Source organism: Octodon degus, unplaced genomic scaffold, assembly GCF_000260255.1.
Source record: "Octodon degus isolate 3935 unplaced genomic scaffold, OctDeg1.0 scaffold00246, whole genome shotgun sequence".
NCBI classification, from domain to species: Eukaryota; Metazoa; Chordata; class Mammalia; order Rodentia; family Octodontidae; genus Octodon; species Octodon degus.
The window spans coordinates 2,368,154-2,378,732 of NW_004524822.1; the positions used below are offsets into that span (position 1 = coordinate 2,368,154).

At 42.2% G+C, this 10,579-nt stretch overlaps 1 protein-coding gene across 1 annotated transcript in view; it reads right to left on the reverse strand.

Moving 5' to 3' along the window:
- The window catches only part of Syne1 (spectrin repeat containing nuclear envelope protein 1), a 564,055-nt gene that overhangs the window by 250,857 nt on the left and 302,619 nt on the right, over nt 1-10,579 (reverse strand). Inside the window, 5 exon segments of the mRNA XM_023706255.1 lie at nt 86-258; nt 1,843-2,007; nt 3,818-3,973; nt 4,311-4,454; nt 7,832-8,014. Coding sequence (XP_023562023.1) covers nt 86-258; nt 1,843-2,007; nt 3,818-3,973; nt 4,311-4,454; nt 7,832-8,014 — 821 coding nt within the window.

Here is a 10,579-nt window from a genome sequence, read left to right on the forward strand (position 1 = left end):
GAGATAATGACAAGAACAATCTGTGACCTGGCTATCACGTTGACCTAGGGACGGCCTGGCTGCCCTGGGGTGGAGCTCCACTTGCCTTTTACACCGAATGGCTGCAGACAGGAGGGAGGCCCACATGTCCTTCACAGCCTGCAGCTGCTGCTGAATCGCAGGGACGCCTTCTGGAGAGGTGTTCTGCAGGATGTACTCCTCCCTGGTCACTAGCATTTTCATCTGAATCTCTTTTTCCTGTTTCACTGATAACAGAGTCTAAAGAAGCAAACACAGAGGCTCTTGTTATAGAATGGTACGCATGTGTGCTGCGGAGCTCCCCTGGGAAGACTCTCGCTGGTGTGGGCCAGTCCCCAGGACCCAGCTGGTTTCTACAGGAATTTCATATCACAGTTTTAAGTCATCTCTGAATAATCCTTTCCATCCACTGTTGCTTTATTTTACTAGTTTTAACAAGGGAAGAATTTAGTAGGGAATTCTTTAAGTCTCAAAGGTCACAGGATGAAGGGCTTCTAAATATCTAGCAAAACAAATCTATGGAAGTAGATTATATGAGCTACTTAAAATATGGCTTAAATTTAAAAATTTAAAAGACACATTGCCATTAAAACCCTTCAAAATACTCCCTGTTATTCTTGCCACTTCTGATAGAGTTCTGGAAGTTCTCTTTTTGTGAGTATCCCTTAGAACATACAGGTTTTTTTTTTTTTTTTTTTTTTTTTTTTTTCCAGAACTGGCGATTGAACTCAGGCCCTTGCACTTGTCAGGGAAGCTCTTATTCCACTGAGCCATCTCCCTGGCCCTTAAAAGACCCTAAGAATTTCCATTTGAATCTTCCTCTTCTTCCTCCTTTTCCTCTTCCTGTTCTTCCAGTACCGGGGATTGAACTCAGGACCCTGCGCTTGCCAGGCAAGTGCTTATTCTCCTGAGCTATCTCCTCGGCTGTAGAACATAAAGTTCTAAGTGTTAGCTCTCTTCCTAATTGGATCTTGGTCCTTGCCACAGTCTCCATCCTCAGCTCTGCCCTTCGTGGGGGCACGTCCGTGAGGAGGAAAGGTGATACATTTATCACCTACGATGCTGCTCCTGTTCCCTAGGTTTTCCTACATGTTCCCTCTCCCTGGTACCATCCTTAAATCTGCACCCCGTTGTCTTTGCCAGACCAGCTCTCTCCACCATCATTAGGCGACAGACTTCTTACAAAACCAGAGCCATTCTGCAGTCCCCCTCCTGTGTTTTTATGCCACCTGTTTGCATGTCCTCATCTGTCACCATTGTCCCTCACATTTCACAGTGAGCCTCAGTAAACGAAATTCCTGAGGACAAAAGCCACCTCTTATTCTCCTTTGATTCCTTTGCTGTTGAGACAGAATGCTACCTTCCTGGAAGGTACCCAGGAAGTGAAGGAAAAACAATGAATGTGAATTAATTATTTTCCTTGCAAATGCAGAACAGAGCTGACATGCTAAGGTGAGAGAAGGACTGAGTGAGCTTTATGGGCAGGTAAGTGAGTTGACAAGATACACAGTTGGGCAGTGTTTTGCCTTATAAAACGCTGCATCAATATGTCTGTGATATAATTTAAAACTAGTCTCTCCACCAACTCTTAGGCAAGTAACCACAGCTAGGTATTACAGCAACTTTTGTAAAGCATTTGTGGAGGACCATCTCCAGGATCAGGTAACACAGGAATGCATAGATGTGCCCACACTGTGCAACCTCAATCTCAATCCCAGAGCATCCTGGGATTTCTAGTAGATAGAGTGTGATACATTCACCAGGTGGATGGAGACGTGAGGGGGAAAACATTCTGTAAACTAAAGATCCCTAAAAAGTGCTCACCTCCAGCTTGAGCATCCTGCTGTCTAGCACACTTTTGTCCGATGTTGGGTGGCAGTAAGAATCCAGTGTGTGAACTGCGTCTGTCATCCAGTCCTGTAATTCTTTAATCCCGAGGGAGAACTGATTATGCTCTGCAACGATTCTATCCAGTCTGGACACTTTCTCCTGGAAATGACAGAAAGGGGTTTCTAGCTGTCCACTTCAGAGACTCCCCAGCCTCCATATGAGTTGGGGTTTATTTACTTATTAATTAATATATATATTTATGTGCTGGGGATCAAACTCAGGACTTTGCCCTTGCCAGGCAGGTGCTTATGCTGTTGAGCTATCTCCCCAGCCCCACCCCAGCCTCCAGCTACTCAAGTTATAAAGTTCCCAACTGGTTTCAAATCCCAGTAAGTCATACTTTCATAAGCTGTGCCAATAAGATGCAGGTGGATTCATCTACAGAGATTCTCTAAGTAGGAACAATACTGGAATCATAGGATCAAAAAGCAAAAGTTACAACTTATTGCTCCCTAGCTTCTTTATGACTGTCTTATTTTTTTAAATCAGTAAAACGTCTTCCTAATGCTTTGTCTTGTCCAAATATAATAGTTTTAGCATTCACATCTCACTCTTACCTTGAATATCATCACATACTACCACTGACCTACACTCTATTCAGTTTAAAAAATTGATTACCTGATCTTTCATTTTATCCCTAAATTATATATAAGTTATACGCAAGAAAATTATGTATTTAATTGGCATAACAATTGTATGTATTTATATGGTGTGATATTTCTGTACATGTGTACAAAGTGTAAAGAATATCTCTCAATTTTAAAATTTGAGCCCAAGCATGTGGTTTTACTGATTAATTATGAGGCATAGCCACTGTGGTGAAGATTTTATAAGAAGAGTCCATGCCTCTTAAAGCATTCAAATATATAATACTTTTCATATCTAAGTACACATAAATGAACAGAAAGTTGTTCTTTATTCATTCCTTATAACTCTGAGGCAGAGTCTGAGCAACTCCTAGGTGCTCTCAAACCTAAGGACCCTTCAGCCTTAGCCTTCCCAGTTCTGGGACTGTGGGCCTATGCTACCACCCCCAACCAGAGCTGGAGTCTCTAAGTAACTTATTCATCAAATAAACATGGGGACAAACATGAACTTGTTGTGCAAAGACTGTACTAGTGTGAGTATTTCAACAATGTTGGGTTGAAGACCCAAATTAGCAGGGCAGAAGTGAGTTCACAGTGTAGGCCAAATTATGGTACATTTCCTAGGTGCTAACATCTGAAATTTGAAAACATAAGAAATGAGTATTTTAAGCATCATAAGTGCCACGCAGGTCTGCACCACACAGCTGAAAGCATTCACTAAGGTTACAGTGAGTCCTGATTGCTTTACCTAAAATATTTCAAGAGATTTAATTGGCTATATGAATCATTGCTGATTCTGAGTTCTACTTTAGAATCTGAATTGGGACTCTTAACTGATATATGCTGAGTACCATACAATAAATATATGGAATGTAGAGAAATGTTTGATAATCACTCCAAATTCATTGTGAGCCCAATAAAATTTAAACTATTTGACTTCGTGTTTTCCTAACATCACTTAATCCAAGGTCCTCATAATAAAAAGTTGAATTTTTCTCATGTTTATGCTTTGAGTCTTCACTCTCAGAGCCCAGGGAGCAGGTCATTTCTGTGTTACAAGGAATACTGGGGGCAATAGCAAGGTCAGAAGTTTCTTCCATTATTGGAACTTCTGCTGGTTTTGGAAGTTCTTTACTTCTAGCTACAACATAATGACAGCCCTGAAGTTCAAGGCTGGGCAGCTGATGCTGCAGATTTCGTTGCCAAGCTAGGAATGCCTCTCCACGGGTGCTTGGGGACAGGCCCGGTGCCACCTACTGCAACTCCAGGTTGGCGAGATCAGTATCACACCCACACACAGCACACGCCACACCGCGTGTTACCTTGGTTAGATTGCTTAGCGCTAGATACTGAGCAGACAGCTGGGACACTCTGTGCAGAAAGCTCTTGCTGGCAGCTTGTCCTTCCCTCAGCTGCTGAGCTTTCTCTTTCAGCCTGTTGAGCTGATGCTCGTAGCAGTGAATTTCCTCAAGGACAGACTGAAAAGCACAAGCAAGTTACCATTGAGAGACAGGAGAAAGCACATGGCAGGCAGGGCTCTAGCCCAACGAACGCGGAAATAAACATCGGCGAGCCATCTGTGTCCCTTGGAGGCATCGGAGCTACACACAGTGGCACACTACAGCAAGGAGACAAGTCACACTCCAGGGAAGGCAGGAAACACAAAATCCATCAGAAAGAGGAAAAGGAAACACTGCAGGCATCTCCAGGCAGCGTGGTCTGACCGCAGGGTACCAGTATGCATCCTAACACAGGTAGGTGCCCAGAGGAGAGGAGAGGAGAGGAGAGGCGCGCGGGGCGGCTGCGCCCCCTCACCTGGAGCTTCTGTTGTTCCCTCCGCTTCGCCGGCAGGTCGTAGAGGCGGTGGCTGCTCTCATGGACCAGCTTCTCGGTTTTGCTCAGCCAGCTCTGCACAGGCGCAGCACTTACTTCGAAGTCTTTCATCTGGATCTTCAGATTCTGTGAGGTTTTAGGTGGCATCAGAGACAAGAGACCAGGAGCCAGATCCGAAGTCTTTTACTTCGCACACAACACTGCTCAGTCTTGGCCCACAACCGCTCTCTCCCTGTCCCCCTCTTCCCAATGTCTGGAACACTCCACCCTGCACCTAGACACTATAATTTTGAACACCCTTTAAGAACAGTTCACTTTGTCCTTTACTCTCCAGCCCATGCAAGAGATCCTATCATTTTTCTGCTTCGGCACTTCCGCTGTTTCTATCCATGGCTGCAAACTTTAACATAGACTGGGCTGGACTAGGCATTTCTAGCTGAGGCAGACAAAAGTGGTGTCTGCTAGTTGGGGCGGCAAGCCCCCAAAGGGAAGGGCCTGTGCCTCACACTTCCTGGGCCTCACTTCGGTGCCTTGTATGAAGATAAATCAGTATTGGTAAATATTCTATTGATCTTGCTTTACAACGGAGCAAGAAGTAACATATATACATGTACATATGTTATATATGTATATGTGCATCTATGTGTTTATTATGTATATATGTGTTTCAGTATGTTCATATATCAAGTAGTGGCATGTGTTTATTATATGAGAATATTGTAAATACTTTCATTACTACTTTGTAGACATAAGCAGCCTGAAAGTGTAGGGAGTGTGTGATATGGTACTGTTTTACTTTAGCACAGGGGTCTTTATTCACTGTCTACAAGGTATAAATGTTAGGTTGATGTGGACTGGAATTTGTTATTTATGTTAAATTGGGATCCAATTGAAGGCTGTCCCACCAATCAGCACTGTTGTCAAAGAGCACATCCACGAAGGTTAACTGAGCCATCTAAGTGTGAGGAAATGAAGCCTGTGGAAATAAGAGTCTAAGGCTTCCTCTTTGCTTTCTGACTCCAGGAATCCCAGGGAATGTTTCTTCTGCGTGTTATTTCCCCAGAGGCTCCAGTTCTTGGTGACACCTGGGAACTCTCAAGGTCCCAAATTTAGAAAACAGTAATTTATACCACACTGAGGTGCAGTGCCTTGGTTTCAGCTTATCTTTATCTCTTCCTAGATACAGACTTTGATAAATTATGTAGTCACCTCATTCCTTGCTTCATTCATCCAAAATATAGAAATAAGGAAGCTTGTGTCTTATGGAATGCTTTTGAAGACTACACTGCTGGCATACCTGCAACAGCGCCCGGCACTGATAGGGACTTACTGAAACTGTTGTGCAGCTTGTGTCTTGTGCTTTATAATCACACTCACTGCTACTTCCATAGTCATTAGCCACTGGACGTCTTACGGGAACCCCAAGTTCAGCGTGTCTACATTGAATGAATTATTTTTACTCCCCCCAATGCACTGCTCTTACTGTGTGTCTGTGTCAGTTAGTGACGTCATTAACTGTGCCATCTTCCAAACTACAAACTAAGGACTCAAGCTCCACTTCTGCTTTTCCCACACACTTCATCTAATTAATAATCAAATCCTCTCGTGTTTCTCTATAGAGACGGGTTTTCCATTCTATCATCACTTCCTTAATTCCAGCCCTCGTCTCTGTCATCTGGGCCATCCTGAAAAGCTTTCTCTCGTTTTCCATCCACTCACTCCAGCCTGTTCTCCTTTATCTTGTGGTCAGAAAATTCACATTCATCTCTAGCTCAAGATGCTATGGATTCCTCCCTCAGTCTTTGGCAACCAAATTCCAAGAAAGATTAAGTCTTAGTTCCCAAAGTATGCAAGGAGTTGGTTTCTTGCTACATATAGAGCAGCACATTCTAGGATCCATCCTTGGCAAAACTATGTCCCGGGTTCGGATAAGGCGCCTTGACTAAGAGTGAAACTCAACTTTCTCGGTACACAAGACATTTCACTATCTGACTCTGATCCTCACATCCAGTTCTATCTCTGTTACTCTTGCTGAGCTTCACTTCAGTATCAAACATCCGAACAAACCCTATTCACAACTGGCACGTGGGACTCTCTGGTGCTGTGTATACAGTTGCCTGTATGTGAAATGCACAGCAGTCTTGGCAAATTCAGAGTATTTGTGGCCTTTGAGATTGAGTTTAGGTGTCAACTTTCTGGACACCTTCCTTGAATTCCCCAAATACAGTCAGTGACTGCCACCTATGAGCACTTATTTTGTGTCACAGTCCTTTATTTAGAGGTTGTTTCCCCTCCTGAAAGAGAACTCTCTGAGCAAAGACAATAAGCTAGCCCTTCTGTATTCCTGCCAGAGTTCTGGGTACATTATAGGTTCTATTATGAATCTATCTATCCAGTACAAAAGGCCTGGGACAAATAAAAGAGGCAAAGGAGAGAGAAGATTAAGGACACAGGTAATTCTTGACCTCTTCACCTACATTTGGGTATCTCTGGAACAAGACAGTCTTGCAATCACTGCCAAATAAAAGCAATGCATAGTAATTCAGTGGGTGCCTCAGAGCTCAGACTCTGAATAATTCCTAAATTCTCTGGCACTGCACCGTGGTTATCACTCTACCTGTTGGAGGACACCTGCCATGAAAACTAACTCTTAGCACCAAGTTCCTGGGTTACAGGAGAACTGAAAAAAATACAATTTCTCTCCCAGAACAGTAGTTCTCTATTATTATCTTTTCTATCTTACATTAATTATGGTTATAATCAAATTAAGGATGTATTCTGATGGGAAGTACTATTTGAAAAGGAAAAGAAACACTACATTTGCCTCTAAAGGAAGAGCTGGTATACAAGATAGATGGTCTTAGAAGAAAAAGATGTGTTGTGGCAATAATTATGTCATAATTATAATAAATTACCTTGAGAAAAAAAAAGAAATTGCATGAAATTGTCTCTTTGTGTATTTAACTCCCTAAGCCCTACTACCTGACACTTGTACAAGGGATAATACGCTGTCAGCTGTTGCATTAGGGAGCCTTGTGGAAACATTCTGGTTTATCCTCCTAGACCAGTTTCCAAAATCAAGGCTACAAATGAGACAGCAAGTGCTATGTTTGAATGCAAAGCTGCCTGTTCCTGTTGAAAAAGTGCAGAAAGGAGGTCTGTGATAGCACCTGGCCACGCAAGACAGGATCAAGATTCTCAGGGCAGCTCACACTTCTGGCATTTAAAAAAAATTTAAATTTGTATTAGTATATGTCAGAAGGATATAATGGTCACACTGATCATGGGGATTTGGGGCACGGATACAATACATCCTGATCCTTTTTGGACCTCTTCTCCTCACCTCTCTCCTCTTGCCCTCGAATCTTAAGAGTTACCCAGTTGTCTGTCAGTAGAGCCATGGACACAGTCCTGGTCAAGGTCCTGCCTGCTTCAAACCCTGGGTTAGCAGACAGCAGCAATGGACAGGAGCACCATGATCTCTGCAGGGGGTGACATCTTACCTCGAGGGCAGATTCTTTCTGGTGGAGATTTGAATGAAAATTTTTCCAGTCGTCTTTTGCAGCTTCGACTTTGGCCTGGATATTTTTTGCTTTCTCTGTGGTCAACAGGGATGTCAGGAGTTCTCCTTTTGACAGCATCATGTTGAGTTTATGTTGCCCATTTTCACTTTCAGACAAAAACTCCTATGAATGAAAATGTAAAATTAGCACAATAAAATGCTCTATGCTTTAAAATTCTTTGACTTTCCTAAGCATTTCTCAATGAAATCAAAGAGGAGAAATGAGATATTTTTATGGCTGCAATGAAAGGACCAAAGTCTTTCCTTTAATCATCAAGTTGTATTTTATTTCCCACTCTGGCTTGCTGTATGAAAGTTGTGAGCTATCTTATGAACCATTATTAATTAGATAAAAAATAAACAAGGGAAAACCAATGGAATGAAAAGAATTAGGAAATAATTTCATTATTTAATTTACAAAATAAATTCCATATGCTTCTGTATAAATGATGCAGTTGGATATAACTTTTCTCTGAGCATCCTAGCTGGCCAAGCAAGAGCAAACACAACCAGGTACAGGACTCAGTGGGCTCAGGTGACAAAATCAAGCTGTTGGCTCAGCACCAGCACTATTCCTAGAAGAGACAACAGGAGAATCCCTGAAAAGTCTTAATACAATAAATTTGGTTAAATGAAGTCACTATTATTAGAAGCATATCAAAAGACAGTAATAGTGTTTTAGGTGACTGCCCCCATGAAGTGAAAGTAAGTGGCGTACTTCTGAAGTATGAATCAGAAATACGGCCACAGTACATACTTTTCCCTTTATTTGGTAATATGCAAGGATAAAATCTTGCTCTAGATACGTAGGTAGATTCTACATTATATAGCCAATGCCCATTAATATTTTCACATATGAAGAAGACAACATGCAAAGTATAAGCTCACAATCATTGATTTACTATCCTCCCTTTCTTGTTCAGGGGACTGAATTTAGGGCTTTCACACTAACGTGCATCCCTAGTCCTTTCTAGCTTTGAGGCAAGATCTTGGTAAATTGTTTTAGTGCCTAGGCTATGCTCAGACTATCAACCTCTTGCTCCAGGCTCCCAGAGAGCTGGGATTGTGTGTCCTGAGGCCCAGCCACACAAGGCTATTGATTCTGTGAGAAACAGAGGCACAGAGACTCTAGCTGGTGAAGCTCAATAAAGAAATGTGAGATGGCTTGGATGTGGTTTGTCCCACAAGGAGTCATGTGTTGGAAGCTTGGCTCTCAGCATGGCAATGTTAAAAGGGGAGGTTTAGGGGATGTCCTGGGCCACTGGGGATAGGACCTTGAGGAACTGTTTGTTTCCACAAGAGGTTTTTCTGGAAGAGAAACCTGTGCACTTCTCAACCTGTGTGGCTTTCTGTCTGGTGACTCATCTTGTCCTTCTCACAAGTGCTCCTGCCATTTCGGTGCCATCCACCAGGAGGGCTTCACCACAGTGGAGCTCATGCCAGTACCATGTCCTTGAAACTTCAAAACTGTGACCTCTTTTCTTTATAAAGTAGCCTAGCTTGGATATTTTGTTATAGTCATGAAAATGTACTGATACAGAACCTCTGCAGGACATCTGTTTAATAGATGACCATCTTGTACCTGAAACTTGGCTGAGGCTCAGAGAAAAGACTGTCCTCAAAAATAGCACTGAGGGTTGGAAAGATAGCTTGGCTGTCTAAGCACCTGCCTGGCAAGGACCAGGGTTCAATCCCCAGTACTGTATGTCATGCCAGCCCTGTACCAAGCCGGCCACTGAAACCAGGTATGGTGGTACGCACCTGTAATCCCAGCACTGGGGAAGCTGAGACAGGAGGATCACTATGAGTCTGAGCTACACAGTGAGACCCTATACCAAATAAATAAAGGTTAAAAAAAATAGTACTGAGTTCCTACAATGCAAACAAATTGGTAGTGAAATTCCAACATTCTACTTCATGGCCTGGAGCAAAACTGGAAGATTCTTCAGTGGAGCAAATTCTCAAAGCAGAATTTTTCCATTATACTACTAACCAGTAATTCAAACAAATGAAATGGATACAGACGGTACTACTTTGGAGGCTGATTCTGTCTGAGAAACTTCAAGCAGAAGCATTTGCACATAGTTCTCCTAAGCGGTCACTCTGGAGTGCTAGCCTGTGAAATAGCAGGCATACATGCAAAGACAGCAATGCCACTGAACCCAAGACATTGGTGTCGAAGCTGTTGCAGTGGCGTTTGCAGAGCGCAGGACTATGAAAAAACCCCAAGGCAATTAATAAGCATACAATCTGGCTGAAGCTCTGGCTACGCTAAACATCCACTCTGTGGCCTCATTACAATTCTTCTACCTCTGTGTATCTGGGAATAATAATGTTAAATACTTAATATGGCTAAGGTGAAAATTAAATGAGAACACCCACTTTGGAGCACTCTGGCACAGTGCTTGTTATGTAAAATAGATTTAATTATTGCCAAAACCTTTATTAATACCTAAAATAGCATGTTTTTATGCATATGAATGGGTGAGTTTCTTTCCCATTGTTTCAATGGGGGATTTATTTGAAGTTTGATTTTTTTAAAAAAATTTTTATTTTGACATCAGTTATTTTTATTTTAAAGAAAGAAAAAAAATAAAAACAGTGGTACAAAATCTCAAAACAAGATTTTAAGAGAGTAACAATGGTTAGTACATTGTGTATTGTTATTGCCAAAGTAGTTTCTCATATT